The 22,299-nt window shown below is 40.2% G+C and overlaps 1 protein-coding gene across 3 annotated transcripts in view; it reads right to left on the bottom strand.

Moving 5' to 3' along the window:
- Positions 1-22,299, bottom strand: part of BEND2 (BEN domain containing 2) — a 29,749-nt gene that overhangs the window by 7,244 nt on the left and 206 nt on the right. Inside the window, exons 1-8 of one of the 3 annotated variants that reach the window (XM_071748957.1) lie at positions 21,903-22,086; positions 13,484-13,630; positions 10,815-10,975; positions 8,975-9,046; positions 8,702-8,791; positions 4,682-4,786; positions 1,407-1,917; positions 75-275 (exon numbers count right to left, since the gene is read on the bottom strand). In XM_071748957.1, the coding sequence (XP_071605058.1) occupies positions 75-275; positions 1,407-1,917; positions 4,682-4,786; positions 8,702-8,791; positions 8,975-9,046; positions 10,815-10,975; positions 13,484-13,541 (1,198 nt within the window). In that variant the 5' untranslated portion in view covers positions 13,542-13,630; positions 21,903-22,086. Of the gene's footprint in view, positions 1-74; positions 276-1,406; positions 1,918-4,681; positions 4,787-8,701; positions 8,792-8,974; positions 9,047-10,814; positions 10,976-13,483; positions 13,631-14,296; positions 14,585-21,902; positions 22,087-22,299 lie in introns of those variants that run through there. The other 2 variants (XM_071748948.1, XM_071748938.1) reach the window with 2 other exon arrangements.

Below are 22,299 nucleotides of genomic sequence, written 5' to 3'. Positions count from 1 at the left end.
GAAAAGGACTCTTTCTATGTTAAAAAACTTAGGTATTAAAGAAGCAATCCTGTGCAGTTTGAAAGACAGCATACCTCTAATTGCAGCAGTTTTGTTTGGATCCAGTATCCTGCGCCCTCGTGCACTGACGCCCATGATGCTGCACAGGAGCGTTTCCTTGGGGAACAGCACACGCACCAAGTAGCGCGCTGCGTACTTTGGCTTAGTCTTTTGCCGAGCTTTCATCAAATAGTTTCCAAGAACTTTTACATTTCTCACTGGGTCACCAACAAACTCTTTTGTAAAACAAAAAAAATTTGAAGAGATAAAAACCCAAAACATTGAAGAAACCCCAAGCAAGTGTTAAAAAAAGACTACTTTTCAAACTCTCTTTACCTCTATAGTACTCTCTCTATGTGTTCTCTGCTTCTAAATATGTATTACTTAAATTGTTCTTTAAAAAGCAGCTTTAAATTGGAATGGTAGCAGAAATATGTTTTTAATTCACAATAATCACTAACATAACTAACTGAAGTAAGAACACCCAAGAATATACATTAAAATATTATACTGCTAAGTTATACACCATTTACAAATTTGCAGCTAAGTATCCAAGTATTTCATCTACTATTCAAGCATTTCATCTACTATTCAAGCAGCTCTTCAGTTGTATGAATATAATTTTTGGACCAAAAGCAACCAAAAATTCATAGCCCAGCCTTCCACAATACTCAAAGCATTTATACATCAGAAAGAAATACATTAGTTTTAAAACCATGGTGCTATTTTATATATGCTAGCTTATTATAACACAACGATCTATGCAATTTTTGGTGCAATTAAGTACTTTGAAAAAAAAAAATCCAAACAGTGGAGGATTTGAGGATAGAAAGTTTTTTTCACTGATGAAATCCTCCACAAGAAGAAAACACGTATTTTCCTTCACATCTATCAGGTAAGTAGCTTTCGTAAATGTAAAGTATGCATACAGGCATATGCCTCAGCTTTACTAGCAATATCTTTTGCCTTTCTGAACATATGCATAGCTTGCATATATTGCTTATGACACATATACAGGTAAAAATAGTTTACATCACAAGTACCAAGACGTAAAAAAGGAGCCTAAAAAAAGCCAGTTTTCAAATAATTCAAAGCAGGTATTGTAAACCAAAGGCTTCTGGTAGGCTATATAACTGTACACACACTGCAGAGGCTTTTAAGTGATCCTTGGCATATTCAATATCCCTATGACCTTTCTTTCAAGAGATTTAGACAGTATTCCACTACAGGAATGTTCATAAAGCAGCCAGCTCTGCTCCTTTACCTTTGGTAAATAACAATAAGGAGATTACTTCAGGCATTTCTTTTTATACTAGCAGCAGTTTTTCTAGCCTTCATTTCTGAGTATTTATTACAAAGGAACTCACCAAAGCTAGGATTGATGGAGACTGAAGATGGTAGTTCTTTACTAATATTCCCACTCACTGATGGATTTTGGTAGTTCACCACTAGAGCATTACTTCCCAAGCTGGTCTCAGATGGTGCTGGCATTGATGATGATGATGCCACTGGTGAAGATGCAACATCGACAGTACTTTCCACAACACTGGCTACAAGATTTGATTGTGGAGAAAGGTCAGGCATCCCATTAGTTGTTCTATAGGATGAGTGTAATGAATGTGTAGAAACTATAGTGGGGAGTGGTGGGCTCTGCCTATGAACAGGCTGCTGCGATTCAAAAGGAAGACTCTGTGGAACATGTTTCATTGTGGAATTGAGCTGAGCATGGCCATTCTGTAAAGCAACCCTTATGACCGGGCTGTGCCTTTCTGGGCCTGATGAAGAAAGAAGATTTGATTCTCTTTCCATGGGTTTTTGTACTCTTATTTTTCCTTGGGGCAGGTGACTGGAACTTCTGTATGTAAATCCAACTGGCTTCTGCAAATGTGAGTCAGAAAACAATTAAAAGGTTAAATTAGACACATCTGGTAATGTTTTTTTCTTTTGCAAACCAGGAAGGCGAGATTTTAGTCACTGTACTGTTGGCAACAGACTCTTCACTGAAGTAGTCATTGTCGTGAATCCAGTGCTATTACTTCTCAGCCTTCCTTCCACCTTTTTTTTAATTCTCACTTGTATTCCCAACACAGAGTTTATCTGCTCGGCTTCCACATTTCTCAAGTTTTTTCCACTTGGGATGCTGGAATGATTGCTTTTTAAGAAGCCAGGAAAACATATAATGACAAAGGCAGCTTTGTAAAGGCTCCTAAAAAAACCTCTATAAAAATGAATAGGAAAAATAAAATTTCAAATTTGTCAGCCATTGACCCAGTCTACTGAATTTTAAAGGGATACCTCCTCTGACATTGTTATCTTCCTTTTAAACTAGAAACAATTTACTTTCTCTCCTGGCTGCCTCATCATTCTTTACTTGCTAGCTGAAAACATTAAACATTCAGATCTTGTCTACAATGGAAGATTCCAAAGAGACTAAGACAACTGAGAGACAGGCTATGCTTACCACCACTAGGAGTACTTCTATTAAACACATGCACCCTAAAGCAAACACTCTAGCTCAAAATAAGCTAGTCACTAAGCAGAAGCTACCAAATGTAGCTGATATATGTGTGTTTGGGTTTGCTTTTGTAGGTCTGGGTTTGCTGTTGTTTTTCTTGGGGGTGCTGGTGGACAAGAAGTTCAACATGAGCCATCAGTGTACACTTGCAGCCCAGAAAGCCAACCAGATCCTTGGCTGCATCAAGAGAAGCGTGGCCAGCAGGTCAAGGGAAGTGATTTCCCCCCTCTACTCTGCTCTCATGAGACCCCGCCTGGAGCATTGTCCAGTTCTGGAGCCCCTATGATAAGAAAGACATGGATGTGCTGGAGTGTGTCCAGAGAAGGGCCATGAGGATAACCTCCTCATGGAGCTCCTCTCCTGTGCAGACAGACTGAGAGAGTTGGGGTGATTCAGTCTGGAGAGGAGAAGGCTCTGAGATGACCTTATTGTAGCCTTCCAGTATCTGAAGGGGCCTACAATAAAGCTGGTGAGGGACTTTTTAGGATGTCAGGTAGTGATAGGACATGGGGGAATGGATTCAAACTAGAGGGTAGATTTAGATTGGATGTTAGGAAGTTCTTCACCATGAGGGTGGTGAGACACTGGAACAGGTTGCCCAGAGAGGTGTGGAAGCCCCATCCCTGCAAGTTTCTAAGGCCAGGCTGGACAGGGCTCTGAGCAACCTGATCTAGTGGGAGGTGTCCCTGCCCATGGCAGGGGGGTTGGAACTAGATGATCCTAAAGGTCCCTTCCAACACCGAAAATTCTACGATTATATGAGTATTTTTGTGTTTTTTGTTTACAGAAATCTGATTTTATTCCACCCTTGTAACTTAAAAAAACCCCAACAGCCTACAACCTGAAGAAAGGCCTGAATGTCTGAACGTTTGTCTCGTTTCTCTGTTGGCTGGAGATGATCTAATTGAAAAAAAACCCAAAAACAACAAACCAAACCTTTACCACCAACTTTTCCTTATTTATATACTTAGTCTATCACAGGTACAGCAATGCTACAGGTATAAAAAAATCTACAAAACTCCTGATGGTTTTAAGGATAAAGTGCTAGCAGAACCTAGGAAAATGGTTGGCAGGTTGTATTTGCCAGCTTCCCTCTTATACCCTGTAGCAATAAAATCCTTCCTCAAAACTGCAGTGCAGGTCACTTAATCTGAACATTAAAGAAGCTGCCACTCCACATGATCAGAAGGCATGGTAAAAATGCAAAGGCCACAGGGTCCAAGCACAGTTGACCAGACCAGTTTATTCCCTGGATCTTGTATTTTGGATGGGTAAACAGTACAAGCTTGGAGTTGTCAACAAAAATGCATTCCCAAATAAAACCTAATACCCTATTGACAACTCATATGCACGAGAATGTCATCACTTTTACTCACCCTTAAAGCAAACAGCCTTACTGATGCCTTGACATCTCTTGACAGCAGGATCACCTTTGCCACATTAAAAGCTTTGAAGTATTGTTGACAAAGAAAGGTCATCATGGATTGTATGACCTTCAAAAATTATCTGCTATGTTTGTCCTTTAAAGAGCATTATTACAAGTCCTGGTATTCTGTCTCCTTAGTAAACAGAAGATTAACCATATAGGAGCAAAATGAATATTCTGAACTTAATATTAAAGCTGCTTAACAATTTTGGAAAAGATTATTTTATTAGAAAAAATATAATTTTACACCATAATAGATACAACAACATGCTGCTGAGATCTGAAAATCACTAGACTGTGTGAGTGATGCAGAAACTCTTTTCTAACTGCAGAAACCAATGAGGCAGTACACCACACCTTTTAAAGCAGCAACACCAATATAGCCCAATTTAAGATGTAACTTACACAATTAATTTTTGTTACTTCCAATAAAACTAAAATTTTACAGCATTTATTGCAGCATCTTGAATTTGATGGGGGCCACTGGCCATTCTGTGACCACTGGTGAATAACAACACAGCAGACTGAAGCCAGCACATAGTAAGAAAACTGGAGTAGTTTCAATTGAAATGGATTTAAGCCTAGAACTTTGCTACTAATTAAAACCTTATTGAAAGGAGAGGATTTTTTTTTTTAAATAAGCATCAAAGGAAGTGAGAGAATTACAGGAAAAACAAATGTCTTAGGTCTTTAATACTCACAGGTCTGAGAAACAGAGGCTTTAGACGTGTACGCTGTATTTCTGAGACCTTACGATGGAGCAGGTCAAATTTTTTATCCAATTTCTGAATTGCATCATACATGGCCTGACAACAAACAAAAGGGTCAAAACAGTATTTTTCCACAAACACACAACTTAAACATGAAGAAATCAAGAAAATTCAATCAAGGGCAGAATTCCCTCCCTGAAAGTAGGTGAGATCTGTAGTTAGTATATACATTGTCTAAGCATATTAAAGACCAATTTAGATACAAATAACAACTGTAAGTATCACAGTAAAAAGAATTCTCAGACAATCTTACTCCTGTGATTTTAAAGGCACTTAAAGGTTGTCCTTCCTGTTGCAGTGGATGTTTTATTCTTATGTATTTGGTATGTTTTGTTTTACATTAAAAAGCTACTGACAAGTTCTAAAGTAAGTTAGGTATTATGATATACTATTTTAAGTCCTAAGTTTCCAAGTACACAGATAAAAGGCCTACAGGCAGCCACTAAAATGTTGATTTCTGTATCACCAATGAGAAGTATATTTAGAAAAGTACAATCTACAAAGTAAAAGTCCCCAGTGGAACTGAATGTCGCCAGGGATGTCTGAGACAGCAAGAGGGGCTTCCAGAAGTGCATAGGTGACAATAGGAAGGCTTGGAAAAATGTAGGACCACTGGTCAATGAGACAGGGGACCTGGTGACACAGGATATGGAAAAGGCTGAGGCATCAAATGCTACCTTTGCCTTAGTCTCTACTAGCAGGACCAGCCTTCAGAAATCCCAGAGACCAGGGGAAAAGGCTGGAGCAAGGAAGACATACATGAAGTGGAAGAGATTCTCGTCAGGGAACAGTTAAGCAAGATGGACATACATAAAATCCAAGGTGCACCCACAAGTGATGAGCTGATGTCATAACGAGGCCACTCTTCATAACCTTTGATTGCTCATGGTGCATGGGAGAAGCATGCAAAGACTTGACAAAAGCAGATGTCAATTCTATCTTGAAGAAGGGCAAGGAAGATCCAGGGAATTTCAGGCCAGTCAGCCACACCTCCATCCCAGGTAAGGTGATGGAGAAGCTAATGCTGGAAACCTCTTCCAGGAAGCACATGTAGGGCAAGAATATCACCAGGAGTAGTCACAGCATACCTTCACAAATGTAGTCATGGCTGACCAATGTGATAAACTTCCACAATAAAATGACTGGCCTAGTAGGACAGGAGAGCAGTGGATATTATCTACCTGGTGTGAGGAAGGCCTTCAGCGTTTTCTCCAGTAAGATCCTCAACAGACAAGCTCCTGAAATACAGGTTGGATGAGTAGACAGTGAGGTGAACTGGAAACTGGATGAATGGCTGGGCCCACATGGTGGTGATCAGCAGTACAGAGTCTAGTTGGAGGACAGTGACCAGTGGCATACCTCAGGGATCAATACAGGGTCTGATGCTATTTAACACCTTCATTAATGATTTGCATGATGGGCAGAGCGTGTTTGCAAGTTTGCAGATGACAGCAGACCAGCAGGAGTTGCTGTTATACCAGAGGGTCATGATGTCATCCAAAGGGATGTCAACAGGCAGGAGAAATAGGCTGACAGAAATCTCATGAGGCTAAAAAGGTAGAAGTCCTGCACATAAGGAGGGACAACCCCAGGCATCAACACATGCTGGGGTCACCCAGCTGGAAGCAGCTTGTCAGAAAAGGACCTGGGGTACCCTGGTAGTCACTAAGTTGACCACGAGCCAGAGATGTGCCCTCACTGCAAAGAAGGCTAATGTAGCCCTGGACTGCATGAGTGTTTGCAGCAGGTTGAGGGAGGGAATCTTTTCCCTCTACTTAGCACTGGTGAGCCTGTACTTGGGGTGCTGGGTGCAGCTCTAGGCTACCCAGTACAAGAAAAACATGAATACAGTAGAGTCCAGAAAAGGGCCATGAAGAGGATGAAGGAACATTTCTCCTTTGAGGAAAGGCTGAGAGAGCTGGGACTGTTCAGCCTGCACAAGAAAAAGCTCAGGGGAAAAGCTTATCAATACATGCAAATACCTTAGAGGAGGGTGCAAAGAGGACAGAGCCAGGCTCTTTTCAGTGGTGTCCAATGACAGGACCAGAGGCAATGGGCACAAGAAAGATAGGAGGTTCCCCTCTCAATATCAGGGAACATTTTATACTTTGAGTGTGATCAAGCACTGGCATCAGTTGCCCAAGGAGGTTGTGAAGTCTTCATTCTTAGGGATATTCAAAAGCCATCAGGACATAATCCTGGGCAACTAGGCCAGGTGTCCCTCCTTAGTCAGGGGGTTGGATAAGACGACCTCCAGAGATGCTTTCCAACCTTAACCTATCTGTGATTCTGTGCAAATGAGATGGGGGGTAAATGATGTATGGAGACACCAACTCAGCCATGCCTTTACAACAAACAGGGCACTGAAATCAACTGCATCCACATTTTTAATAGTGACAGAACGAAAAATAAAGAATTTGAAAAAACCCTTTGTATGTTATTGAAAGTGTCTGATCTGTAGTCAGTTCCCAAGGTCAAGCTGCTTTCAGATGCTAAAAATTCATGTTGCCTTAAAAAAACAATCCGGTATAAAGTTTTAGAAAGTGTTATTGTAAAGACCCAAGTTTTCAGACATAAAAGACAGATAAATTAAATACTTCAAAGTCAATTATTATTACATTACTGTGTGATGTAGAAAGTTCCTTCTTCATCATCTCCAGGATTTGGAAACCCAAATATGGATGTTTACATAGCAATTTAGACATGTACTTTGAACCATAACAGTATAAAGGAATTAGACAATAGAATATTAATCTAGTACTGAAAATATGTATCAGGTACATCATCAACTATTGCTGCAAAAGACCCAAAGACATTAGAAATACATAAGATGCAAAGATGAAACATATCTTCAACTAACTAAAGCAATTTCTTTTGATGATCTACAACATACCTGGATAGAGATATTTTTTAAAATGCATATGGCTATGAAAAAAAAGATATATCACTAGATGGATTTGTAATAGAATTTCAAATTATTTTCAATTTTATCAAAACCAACATTTAGGCTTCAGTATGATAGTTATATTTTTTAAAAAATTAAATGTCCTTAGACATTGAAAATATCCCTAGACATCTGTAAATCTTCCCAAAATTTATAAATATCTCAAGGAAGCACTAAAAGATCTTAAATCAGTCTGGACAGTAAAGGCATTATTAAAAGGCTTCATGTAGCCTTAGGGCAGATTTGCTGGGAACAGTGGATAACAGTGGGGGGAAAAAAGAGAAGGAGAGGAGCAGGTAGCAAAGGAAGCTGTAGCTTTTGATTTGCACTACTTGCTACAGCACACATTCCCAGACCAGCACTAAGAATGTTAGTCACACAATCTTAGTCAATTTTCTTCCACAGCATTACTGAATATATGCTTAAGGAGTCTTACAAGACATTAATACTTTGCTACATGCCACTCACGAATTATTCTCCCAAAAGCTTGGCCTGAATATCTTTTACTCAATAGAGTTTACTCCAGAGTCACATAAGTGCTCACCTGAATAAATATAGGACGCTTTTAATTTTCAATTCAGTGATTTTCAATCTCGCCAGGCACTGCTTCAAAAGTCAAAAGCAAAGAAATTGCCAAACACCACTACCACTCCCAGCATTTTGGCACGTTTCTGGCAATTTTTGTATCCTTTCCAAAGCTGAGTGTGTATGATATTCAGATCTTTCCTGTTACTCTGAAGCTCTACCCAATAAATCACTCGATTTTACATTTTGAATTAAAGCTTAACATTTCAAAAGTATTCTTGCCAGCTATGGTGTGAAAAGTTCAGAGAATAATATATATATTTTTTTATTCATTAAAAATATTAAAGGTAAGTGGGCAACTAGCAAATGGGCAACTAACCAGGAAGGCTGAAGTCTTAGGTTATCAAATATAGATTGCTAATCTTCCTGAAATGTAAATGAAGTTATTTAAATGACACTTCAGAGACAAAGAAAAAAAGTACCTGGCAATAGCTGAGGACCTCCATAAGAGTTTTCTGCTGATGTCCGCTGTAGGAAGCTTCAGTGTAGGAAGCTTCAGATACAATACTCCCCTTTTTCATTAAAATAATTAAAAAAGAGTGTAAGATATTAATATGAATACAGTCTTCATATATCATGCTGAACAAATAGATCCCAAGTTCAAAACTCATGTGCTGTTTTAGCCTATCCCATAACATGCATTCCCAGTCATTCCCACATTTTAAAGTCAGCCAAAGAAATGAAAATGTACTTACACATTCATAGTCTGGTTCATACTCATAAATGACATCATCACTATCTTCATATTCTCCTTCCCTGGTTCTTATCTGTGAAATAATGAAGAATTTTTAACGTTTTGATTAATGAAAGAATTCAAAATATAAATTACAACCTGTTAGGAATCCAAGGTGGAAACTTCCAGTTATAGCAATTTTCTCACCCCTGGCTACGAAAGGACCCAAGGAAGTGAGGCTTCATGCAGTCACCTCATTTATGTGCCTGTGCTTAGTTCATCGGAATACTCATCTCAGTTTTAGTTTAGGAGTATCTTATTCTGGTTTAACATAAATCTTTTGCAAATCTATATAATAATACAGATTTTAACTGGTTATTCCAAGGCAAGAACTTTCCCATCTAACTGTGTGCCATAATGCCAGGCTTACGCAGTTATGAGACTCCATTTAGATTTTTACGCTTATTTAAATAAATCAATTTGAAGATACTTGTATTTATTTCAAGCAGTATAACTCTTCATGCAGAAGCTGTAAAAATGTCTATTTACAAGCTAAAAGACAATTTTCTTACTGCTTGAAACTGCTTTGAGACAGGAATCAACAGTGCCACCGCCTGGACAATTATGACATTTTTCTTTTACTGGATGTTCCTGTCTACCATACATCAGCAATTTTACCATTTTTTTTGCTGTTACTGTTTTATGTTTGATTGGTTGTTTTTTGTTTGTTTGTGTATTTTGGGGTTTTTTTGACTACCGCATATTTATCTGTGCCTCATTTTAAAAAAAGGAAGGTTGGGAGCATGGAGGTATGTTGGCTTTGGTTTACAACAATCAGAATTAAACAGAGGGGAGATACTTTTGTATCATTTAAAGACATCTTAACTGTTGAATTTAATAATTAAGCTTTGTATGGTGACATGAACTAAGCTTTGGACTGCCTCAAATTAAAAATATATGTAGTCAATCTTTGAACAGCCTTGTTCATGGAGGCAAATCACAGAATCACAGAAAGTTAGGGGTTGGAAGGGACCTCAAAAGATCACTAAGTCCAACCCCCCTGCCAGAGCAGGGTCACCTACAGGAGGTCACACAGGACACATCCAGGTGGGATGAATGTCTCCAGAGAAGGAGACTCCACAACCTCCCTGGGCAGCCTGGTCCAGTGCTCTGTCACTCTCACAGTAAACATTTTTTTCCTCGCGTTTATATGGAACCTCCTATGCTCAAGTTTATATCCATTGCCTCCTTGTCCTATCATTGGGCATAATTGTGAAGAGACTGGCACCATTCTCCTGGCTCTCTCCCTTTATGTATTTATAAACATTAATGAGGTCACCCCTCATTCTCCTCTTCTCCAAGCTGAAGAGACCCAGCTCCCTCAGCCTTTCCTCATAAGGGAGATGTTCCACTCCCTTATCATCTTAGAGGCTCTCCTCTGAACTCCTTCAGGAAGTTCCCTGTCCTTCTTGAACTGAGGGGCTCAGAACTGGACACAATATTACAGATGTGGCCTCACAGGCACAGTAGAGAGGAAGGAGAACCTCTCTTGACCTACCAGCTACCCCTCTCTGAATGCACCCCACAAAGTTATTTTATTAAAAAAATTTAAGAGCACCTTCATGGGAAATTAGTATAAGTTATTCTCTGCTATACACTAGTTAGTGTTATGCACACGTACTGTATCCAGCACAATAAGGTTTTACTCTTGCTAGACAACTCTATGCACTACATTAATATCCTACCCACACTTCTCCACTGGGATGTCATCAAACGAGCATACAGAACTGAAGGAAAAATTACATTCCAAATAACATTGAGACTGGCCTTAAAACAAAGGGCTACTGTCTGGCAAAACATACCACAGTCTGTCCCACTAGAGTAGGGGCAAGTCGTTTTCTTTTATTATGTGAAAACACAAAATCCATTTTTTCAGGGCTGTGACCATTTCCTCTCTGTATACTTGCAGAATGGCTCATTTGTGATGCCACCTGGTCAGTCAGCACTGGTAAGCCTTTGCCCCCTGGAAAAATGAAGAGATAGTAAAGCACATCATCAGGTTTCCTATTGAATGAAACATTTCACTACAAAACCCATGCATAGTCCTCCATTATTTTACTTTTAAATGGCTTACTGGAAATTTGTTTACTAGATATTATTAAACTCATTAATCTAATTCATTCAGATCTGAAATCAGTGAATTTAGTTTCAAACTCTTCCAGCCTCTCCAACCTCCATCTCATTTGCCTTACTTTTCACTGTTAATTCTCTGTTCGTGTTTTCATATTTAACTGTACAAATCCCAGAATTCAAAACCCTAACAAAAAGCAGTTAACTGAAATTCAAGCAATGCACCCACAATGTAAAACAGTTACTGTTTGTTTAGACCTCAGTTGTCCCTTCTCTACACTTTGAGCTTCCCCACCAGTTTGGTCACTGAAACCTGTGCCAACAAAAAAATACCTGCTCCAGGTATCTCCTCTCTTGAGCCAGTGTAGATCAGGGACTACCCAAACACAAAATAACCACAACTGGTACAAAAACTGCCTCCACCTCTTTATGTGCAAGTGTGGCACACAATTAAAAAAACATTATCACTGTTCACCACAGCTCCATCCAAATTGTTTTGAAGCCCACAAAAAGGTGAGGCCTATCTTCTGAAGAATGTTAAAAGGATTTTCACAGTTATGAGAAAAGGCCTATTGTTAATGTCATGCCCATCATTTACAGGTTTCTTCCTCAAACTTTCAGGAAAGGGCTACAGCAGCTCTTTAAAAAGAAATAAAAACACCCTTAAGAGAAGAAAAAGAAAAGGAAAAAAATAATTATATCCCCTTGAGTTCTATCCATTTCAGCTAGAGATGAGCCAAGTACTATATAGATAATAAGCTATAGAAAAGACATTAAAAGGCAAGTAAAGCTTAAGAAGATAAACAGGGAGAAACGATGTCTGAGAACAATGAACAAAACCTAGCTGACATAAAAAGGACACATCAAGTATCTACCACTCTATCTGCTGTGAACGAGATTTTTGGGGATTAGACCAATATGAAAAGGCATGGTGGACAAGTTTTTGTGGATGCATGAAAAAAGTTACATGTGTATATCTTACTACTTTTTCTCAAAATCACGGAACTAATTTCATTGCCCCAGTGGCAAGAAGAGCTAGTAGCTTAGAAATGAAGGAACAGAAAACAAATGCAATGTGACAGGGACACACTAAGAGAAATACTGAAAAGCAAAGGCAACTGCTTTTGTTTTATGCACTAGAAGATGAAGGGCCAGGGGCAGAGTAGAAGATGTATCATAAGCTAGAAAAAAAATTTCTTTGTATTAAGAACCCAGCAAACATTGTACCAGAGCTAACTGATGCTACCTCAAACCTATCTACCCTCCCACCCAGCTTCAGAGTTTGCTTCCTTTCCCCTTTCATCTCATCTGTCCTGGCTGTGCAGACCAAGCTAAAGCTTATCTCTTAGAACCAAGACCTAGATCTGTATCTTAGGGATTGCTGATCCTGCTCTACCAGCTCAGTATCTGTAGGCAAGAAGAGAAAGACAAAAGAGACAAGTTTGTACAGACAGAAGCAGAGCTGCAGAAAAGGTACTGTTGTACAAGACACTAGCCTAAGATGGTTGTTGAATAAAAGCAACCAGAGAGAATTTCATTTCAAAGACTTACATTCAACAGTTATATTAAAAATAAACTTATGTCATATTTTGGCCATAGACTTCACTATACTAAATTTTACTAGGCGATACCTAATGCTAACAACCTACAACAACAGAAAATGTAAGCCCAAGGATGACAAAACCATCTTCTACCTCTTAAAAAAACAGTACTATAAAGTAAACTGGACTTCCAAAAATATCCCCCAAAAAACCAAACAACCACAAACCACTAATAATATCCATCAGTTACAGTTCTTTTCATTTTCCTTGCTAACTTGCTAATACTGTTGCTGGACTTGTTAAGATTATGATTAATTTTTTTCCAGCCAAAAGTTAATGGAGAACACAATAGAGAACTTGGTAAGATTTCTGAGACTTTAATCTTGGAAGTTAAAATAAATACAATGATCTAGAGATACTCATCAAAGACTACTTAAAACTATTAACTTACCATCTTAAACAATCATCTTGCTATCATTACACGCCATTGTCCCCAGTGTTCTTCTAAATTACATTGAATCATTTCTCTAATAATCTCACCTTTTGGGTTAGGTTCTTCTATGACACTTATTTTCCAAATTGCTTATTAATTAATTCCTAGCTACACTTACCTTATAAATAATTCAAAACCTGTATTTCAAAAACATAGTATTTCAATGTGTTTGCTATTTATTAATAGTATTAGCAGACCTGTAAAGAAATAACTCAAAAGGTCTCTCTTTTTAAACGCACTGCCAACCAATTTCTGTGAAGTAGCTTTCTAATAAAATGTTTTGAAAATATGGCTATTTCAAAAAGCATTCAAGACAGCAGCACTAAACATACCGTATTAAATCACAATAAAAATGAATGATAATTACCATAGGCAAGTTGAGCCATGTGGGGGACAACATTGCTTACTTCACTGTCTTGTTCCATTGATATGCAGTTTTGTGTGCCTAGTCCATTTTCTCCATGGTCAATAATCAGTGCTTCAACATCATCCTCAACATTCACCGAGATATAATCTGTGAGCATTTGAAGAAAGAAAAACAGGTAAGATTACACACCATTCTGTGTATTAGATGACAACTATAGTGTTTGGATCATGCCTAGCACTATCTGTGTTGTAACCCAGGCTAATTTAACTACTTTAACTTTAGCATCGAAATAGGGTTACTTTTAAACACAGGCATTAAGGTTTTAACATGCACTAGAAGGGAAGCAGCCTCCTATTGGTTAGTTGGCAGAATTCCTGAAACTATTCAGCACCCAACTCATCCTATAATGTCCAGTTTCAACAGGAAACTTCTGAGAACTCCACTACTTACATTTAAGCATCCCACAGACAATCCAATCAGTCTACAAATCCTAATGGGAGTATTTGGTATTCAGATCAAACCAAACATTAGCTCCCAATGACATGCTATGCAGAAACACTGAATGGCATGTCTCAAGTACCAACCTTTTTTTTCAAAATAGTCATAACTACATCAAGACAAAATGTCCTAGTTTCAGAGTTACTGTATTATAGATAGATCTGGTGTGCATTCAGGAGGACAGACGAGGGAGTGTGTATTCAGGAGGATAGACAAGGGAGTGAAATTTATTCCTGATGAAACAAGACCATGGAAGGAATTATACAATGAATCACTAAAGTTAGGAAATAAAACTTAAATTCAGCCAGCACATACGCATAATGACGTGGTAACTGTATGAACACGTGCTATATTTTCCACAGGAGTTTTACTTCATTCAGTGCACAGGATTCAGCTCCAGAGACAAATCAGGGCTGAGTAACAGTAGTCTGATGCTTTACTCTTACACAAATAACTCACTCCATATCTGCTCTCTTCCCTCTGCTCCAATTTCTTAAGAGACTAAAAGGTGGAAAAGATGCTCAATTCCACAGGTCAAGGTTTTATCTCTGTACTCCAGACTAATCCAGAAGAAAGGATACAACACTGTCTGGATTTGGCTGTCATCAGATTAGAAAGACAACTTCACCAAAATGAGGGCCTGTTCAGAAACACTCATTAATTGCCATGCAGTCAATAGCTACGTTTATAGTAGTAAATGAGGCCAAAAACCTAGTGAGGGCATAGTTGCCCTGCAAAAAGGAGTTCAGCTGAGTGGACATGAGCTGGAATATGCTACTTATGCTCAAAGTTAGAGAATAGTTCTTGGATAGTTTTACTTCTATATAGAAGTAAACAAGACTACTCATGAGCTTAAAATAGCTGCAGCTTTTAGCAGAACACTTCAGCAGCGTTCACTGACTGAAATTCACTGCAGGCCAACACAAGTTATTTGCATGGGCTGAATTATTTAACTGCCTCACAGGCACAATTTTTTTTGTTGACAATCATTTAATATTCTGCCTACTTTGGGAGAGAGTTTACAGAGTCAGGAAAAGTGCATCTGCAACAAAGTAATTTGGAAAATAAACCCTTCTGCCAGTTTCCAGACCAGGATGTCGAGTTACTTTATTGCCTGACAAATGCCCAAATTACAGCTGGGCTCCTGTTGCCCTGAAATTACCCTTCTATCCCCAAGTAGAGGAAGTGACACAAGTTGTATGCTACCTGTGCAACTTTACAATGTACAATATTTACCTGCATATTTGTATTTTTTTCCTGCAAATTTCATATGTCATTTTGGCAACGTACTTTTGCCCACGGGAAATGAGGCAAAACAAGCCTACCTGATAAGCAACTAGGTCACTCGAATCCAGAACAGACAGAGCAACAGGCATATCATGGAAAATTCTGTGCACCTGGTACAGAGCTAAGAAAAAGCAGCTTTATCTGAACTAGAGGAAAGCCAGTGTGATCAGAAGTCACAAATCTCTACAGCCTGTTGATCAGTCTTCCATACTCTCCAGTATCCTTCCTTAAATTAAGTTTCAAAATCAGATTTTCTGAAGTGCAGCGGACTGCAAGCAGAAAGCATTTCTAAAATCTGTGGCTACAGCACATCACATCTGGAGGATAAGTTTACACCAAAGAAGGAAAGTCAGAAAGGGAAGACACCACACTTTCAAAAAGTATTTAATCAATTACAACTAATTTCTATAATTATGTAGAAGCAACGCAGCCACAAGAACTGCTCTCTCAAAACTTTTACTCTCCTGGACAGTGGTCAGGATTCTCCTCATTCTCAGGACTGTTTAGTTCCATCACTCATTGCTGAACATGATTGCTCATGTCGGAAAGGGAAATTATTTTCTCTTAAGGATGTCACTCGTACATGGACAGTCAGGAAATTCTGAGATTAGAATACATGCCCTTTTCCAGAAGGGACTACCAATATGACTGGTCGCTGCAGCAATAATGAAAGCTGCTCCAAGAAATGTAGACCCTCTTGCTTTATACCGACCATTTCTTCCTTTTCCTAATGTAGTCTAGATGCCTTATATGTAAAGTTAGTGTACAGATTTAGATGCCTCTGCTGAAGGTTGACAAATTTAAATGTCATTACTGTAATCATTCTTACACAGAAAGCAACAACTGCACACTGCCAACTGTCTGCCGGATGCTTCTACGCCACTGACTCACCAGGACAATTATTCATGGATTGGCAAATGGTGCTCGCTCAGCACAATGAACAGAACCTCTGGTAGCAGGCAGTTCTGCTCACAGGGCTCTGATTTTTGCATTTACTTAAGATCAGTTTTTAAAAATGTTTTTGCATGTTTCATGAGTACATTTGTTTTACATCACTTTTAAAAACTCTTTCACATTTGACTGACTTGACTTTATCCTACCATGAATTTTTCATTTCTCACATTTGATGAAGTTGCCTTTATCTAATTGTGAGTTAACAAAAAACATTTGCACTGTGAGGTATCCACCTCTGACAGCTGAGCACAATGAAGTCATGAGATGAGCCAGTATGTGTTACAAATGGTGTGACTCAAACACTTGAACTCCCCCACATACACATGGTTTCCTTGCAGAAATCAGAGCACCATGAGCAGAGCACCACAAAGTCCTGTTCACGGTGCTGGAGGTATTTTTCTGTTCTGTTTCCAGATTGGTACCATCTGCCAATCCACATACAGTTGTGCCAGCAAAGAGTCAGCAGTACAGAAGTGCCCAGTGGAGAGTTGTCCAGCTGAGCTGACAAGCTGAGCAGAGAGTTGTCTAATATCAGTTAAGAGTTGATTGCAGAAGGCAATTGACCTAGACCCTTCTTAAATGTGAGGACAACTTTGTTCTTTCAGCTACAATGTTCATACTTTCGAAAACTTGTGACAAAACAATTTCCAGTGAATTGCAAATTGAATCCAACGATTTCTGCATCGGAAATTCCATTACTATATTAAGCTACAACTTTTTAAACATCTGTCCTGGTTTGAGCCTAGCCGATAACAAAGGACCACACAGCCGCTCACTACTCCTCTCCCATCTCAAGATGACAAGTAGGAAATTCACCTAAAACCTCATGGGTCAAGACAAGGACTACGAAGGTTCCACTCACCAATTACGGTCACGGACAAAACAGACTCAACTTGTAGAAAAATCAAATCAAAACAGGGCAAAGAGAAAACGCAAACCAGAGCTTAACTACTTTACCCCGCCCTCCCCCTCCCAAATTACTGTTTTTCCCTGATATCTCTACCGCTTTACCCCTGTGGAATAGAGGAACAGGGATTGAGGTTTACAGTCTGTTTGTCACACAATTTTCTGCCACTCTTTCCTTCTCAGGGAGAAGGATTCATCACAGTCTTCCCCTACTGCAGCGTTGTGGTCCTGTGGTAAATGTGTGGCAAAACAGACCGTTTTCCCCCCAACTCCCACGTTGAATGCATTGACTTCTGAGCCAGGAAAGAATGTGAACATGAAGTGGGAAAGCTGGAGGGAGGGCGTGGCTCAAGGGAACACTCCACACCTTTGTGCCACTAAAAAGCTGCCAGGCTGGGACAGCTCTGGTTGCTCCCTCAGTGGGAAACCTCGCAGAAGAGCTGACCTGGCAAAGAGCGCAGATCCCAAAAGGAGAAACAAAATAACCACACAAAATGGTATATGATTGCTGATTCAAGAGCCACAGAGTGAAATGTAACGTAGATACATTGAAAATAAAAAATTTGCCTCTTGAGTCAACAAAATTACATCCAAGCTAACTATGAGGCAGAGCCAGCATAGTTTGCTCTGCTTAAAATCTACCAAGCTTATTTCTATCAGCAAACCCCTCTCCACAGTGGGACAGCCTTTCCCCTGTTTACAATCATTAAAAGGTATCAAGGCAAATCTCACCAACAGACTCCCCCTCCTTTGTCAAGACTAAAAAGATAAAATGCTAATCAGAATGGCTCCTGACAAAGCTGCCAGACAGATAATGCAAATCGGTAGCAAAGGCAAGGACTAAAAGAATTCTGGGAAAACCCAGAATACAAAGGGAAGACCCACAGCTATCAATTTGCAACCTCTGGCAGTAATTGATGAGAAGAAGGAACTTTTTACTATAGAAATTAAGAGGAAAAGCAGCAAAAGGAGAAGCAGAAAAAGCAGCAAGGAGCAGCAAAAAGCAGCAACCAACAACAGTAAGCAGCACCAAGCAGTAGCAGCGAGCACCACCACTACAGCTTCAAAGACACAGCGACCCTGGTAGTGGTGATTTCTTCAGAGGGTAAAAAAAATGATAAACTGTTTCCTTTCTCCCCTTTTCTTAATAGCCCTTTCCCAGGGGATGGGTCATTTGTTTAAAAACCTGATTTCCCTGCGTTTTTTTCCCACTATTAACTGCTTCCTAAGACTCCTTTCAGCATGGCATCCTTTTCCTTGAAATAAACTGTTGTAATTCATTCAAACCATAAAGCTGGTTATTTTTGCGATTTATAGGATGCACAGGCAGAGCGGCTAATATTTCCTCACAAACAAAATATAAAATATTAATAGATACAGACAGTGAGAGGTCCCTCCCACGGGAGAAAGTCCTTCATGAACCCCTCCAACATGAGTCGCTCCCACAAGGCACAGTCCCTCAGGAGCAAACTGCTCCAGCACGGGCAGCCCATGGAGCCACAGACTACTTCAGGCACAGTCACCTCCCCTGGCATGGGGTCCCCCATGGCTGCAGGCCTGTAACATCTGCTCCATTATCCTCCACAGGCTGCAGGTCCACAACTGCTACAACAGGATCCTTCACAGACTGCTCCACTGTGCTCCTCCACAGGTTACAAGGGGAGTTGTTTCACCACAGAATGTAGAGGCACTTCTGTTCAGAGCACTTTCTCCTCCCTCACAGACCTCTCTGCCCCAGCATTGCTCTCTTCTTGTCTTGCTCTCCCTCCTCCCTGTCTCCTCTGCCCTCAAGTCTTATAACTGTTTGTTTCCCCTTCCTGAATATGTTGATCACAGAGGCACATCCATTGCCACTGATGGCCTCAACACAAGCCAGAGGCAGAGCTGGACATTTTGAAGCTGGGAGAGCTTTCAACAGGTCCGCACGGGAGCCACCCCTGGGGCCCTTCCCTGCTACCAAAAAGAGCACCACATCAACCCAGAATAGCAGCGAAATAAACCCAAGTGTTATAAAGATTTTATTTCTAATAGCCAACAAATATATTTAAACGTCATTATGACTTGAAATTTTTCTTTCTTGTTTGGAAACTCTAATTTGATCAACACACTCCAACAAATCCCTATCCCTAAATAGTTACATCAGTGAGGGCTTTGCAGAAAAAAGCTGAAAACAAATTTGAAATACAGGAATAAAAAACTAATAGAACCAAACTGCAATACAAAGAAAACTCAAGGGGTGGGGGAATGGAACACTAAATAATGTAGTGATGGAAAGATGTTTTTTACAAGGGCATGTAGTGATAGGGGAATGTTTTTAAGCTGAAAGAGGGTAGATCTAGGTTAGATATCAAAAAAAACCTCTTCGCTGTGAGGGTGGTGAGACACTAGCACAGGTTGCCTAGAGAAGCTGTGGCTGTCCTCTTCCCTAGAATTTTCAAGGCCAAGTTGGATGGGGATTTGAGCAACCTGGTCTAGTGAGAGGTGTCCCTGACAGTGCAGGGGTGGTTGAAACTGTATGATCTTTATGGTCCCTTCCAACTCAAACAGTTCTGTGATTGTCTATTGATATTAAACATTACGAAATAGTAAAACCAAGGAAACAAACAAAAAATCCACACAAAAACCAAAATCAAACATGAACTCTTTCAAAGCTGGAGTTAGAAAGGCAAACAAAAGTTTGTCTTATGAAACAGAAGAAAAAAAAAAAAACCCAACAAAAACCAAAAACAACCCATCTCTGTAGCAACTATGACTTACATACCAAAGCAAATCAAGCAGAACAACCTTACCTAAACAAATAATATATGAAAGAACTGACTTGTGTTTAAACTAAGTCATAAAAGGAGAGCCAGCTAGCAACAACTTGGACCACAGCTTGCATTATTTATGGCCTGAGACTTAGCTAAAATGCAAACAAGAAAGGGGCTAACGCAAGGGAAAGCACAGGAACAATAGTGTCAAGATGTCTTTCAGGGTCATAACATCCCATCCCAGCTTCAAGTAAACGTTTGCATATTAATGCAGTAGCACTATGATTGTAACTAAGAGTTTTAACCACATTTGCCCAAACTATGGCAATCAAAACTAAGCACAGAAATACAACCAGATCTGATACATCAGCTGAAGACAAGCTGACAGGCTACTTTTCCCTAGTACTGTGTTTATTAAATACCTGACTTAAGCCAGTACAATAAGGAAGTACTTGGACTGAGTCAGACATCACCTGATGAATGCATTTACTGGGGAAACAAAATGGAGGTAACTGTGAGTTATGGAACGGTAAAGGGAAGCAGATAAAAGATATGAAAGCACTAAGTAACACTGAATCCTACCTCAACATCTACCACAGACTTCCTGGGCACTCCTAACAAGACCCCACTAAGACTAAATTAAACTTTTCCCAGAAATCCAGGTTTCTTTCTTCTTTTTCTAAGGGTTCAGTTAAACACATCTCTGTAATTCTGTGAACTCTCAGGTGCAACAGACAGTCATGCAAGTTATATGTAAGACAAACTAGATAAAGATGCTTAAATACTGCACTCTAAAATTGGGCACCATCCACCTCCTTGAATTTAGCATACATCTGATATCTTTGTCCTTAATTTAGGTAAACTGTCACAGATTGGAGACACCAGAACACTCTGGAAGTGATAAAACACTTATCAACAGTCTCTGAACAGTGAAACAACAGTTAATTCAGAATGCTACAGTCAGAATTTGCATGACTGACATTTGCAACAGCAAGACAACATAATGATATATTGAGCAAATGCAAACCAGTTACTGCGGTGAGAAACACAATAATGAAACCAGAATTTCTGTGTCATTAGCTCTTCTATTTAGGTCACCAAGATGCTAGTCAGATCAAAACTCACAAATGGATATCTGATGTTTAATAAGATTTAAACTCATACTGCATCTTTTGGTTGAGGAATATTATTAATGGCACCTCTTTTCTATTGCCAGAGAATTTAGGATAGTCCTGGTATTTGTTAAGATTACTGAATTATAAACAGGAAAACTGATGAGAAAGGAGAAGGAACAGACACCCAACACATTACCCTGCATGTCTGCCTCATCCGTAGTATATCAGGACTGCTGCACTCCCACACTCCTACATCTCAATCTAACCTCTTCACCTCTTTACTTCACACTGATATTTGAATAATTGTACGACATGCTAGCCGAAGCCCAACACCACCAATTTTTAATTTTTTTTTTTTTTTTTTTTTTTTTTTTTTTTTTTTTTAAGGTAGAACAGCTCCCTGAACCATGAAGTCACACAAGGAAATCAGGCATCTGAGCAAGAGACAACTGGAATCCCCTGTGTGGGTAGAGGTCTGTGACAGGTACGACAAGCTGAATGAACCTGAACAGATGCAAGGCTGTATAAACGTTACAGCTTGAAAGGACAAGGCAAAGCAAGGAACTTACCGGCTTTGATCCTAAAGTAAATTAAGTCATACAAGTCCAAGATATAGAAATGGCACTACGCATTGTATCTTTGAATAGAAAGCTCAAGCATCTCACTTTAGGAGCATTACGCATCTCTGTTGGGACTCAGCTTTTGTTTTCCCAGCATTTTGTCACCAGCCTCGCCCACCATTTGAGAACTAAGCAAAGTGAAAGCTATCTCGCCCCGTCACCCAACTGCCACCGCCACTCTCCGGCCTTCCACCATGAGGTAACCAAACCGCGGCAAGGACCCATTACAATTTTTGGCCATAACCTCACTGCCAGTCCCCCGCTCCCGGCGCCGCCGCGGAACTCCCACCCACCCACGCACAGCCGCCCCCTATGCCCTTGGTTTAACTGCGTGACGCTGCTGGGGAACTCCGGGAATACGCGTCCCGGGGGACAACCCGAGCACGCCGGACAAGGCAGTGATCCGTCCGGAGCACGTACGCCCGACCCAAACCGGGAAGACCAGCGCTGCCCGCCCGTGCGGGAACCGTTTCCTCTACACCCCCCCCCCTCACCGCCATCCGCATCTCACGACTCCCCCTCCCCATTCCCGTCGCCACTGACGCGACCGCGACGGGCAGTAGCGAGAGCCAATGGGAGCGTCCCCCTGCGCAGCAACCGGCCAATAGCGGCGGCCGCGGTGGGCGTGGCCCTGGCCGGCTGGGCTGGGAACGTTGGGGCTGTTGCGAACGATGAGGGAGCGTTAC

The sequence above is a fragment of the Heliangelus exortis genome, chromosome 1, assembly GCF_036169615.1.
Source record: "Heliangelus exortis chromosome 1, bHelExo1.hap1, whole genome shotgun sequence".
Classification (NCBI taxonomy): domain Eukaryota; kingdom Metazoa; phylum Chordata; class Aves; order Apodiformes; family Trochilidae; genus Heliangelus; species Heliangelus exortis.
Note: the sequence above shows the minus strand (reverse complement) of the source record. Positions and strands in the feature narration are given on the sequence as shown.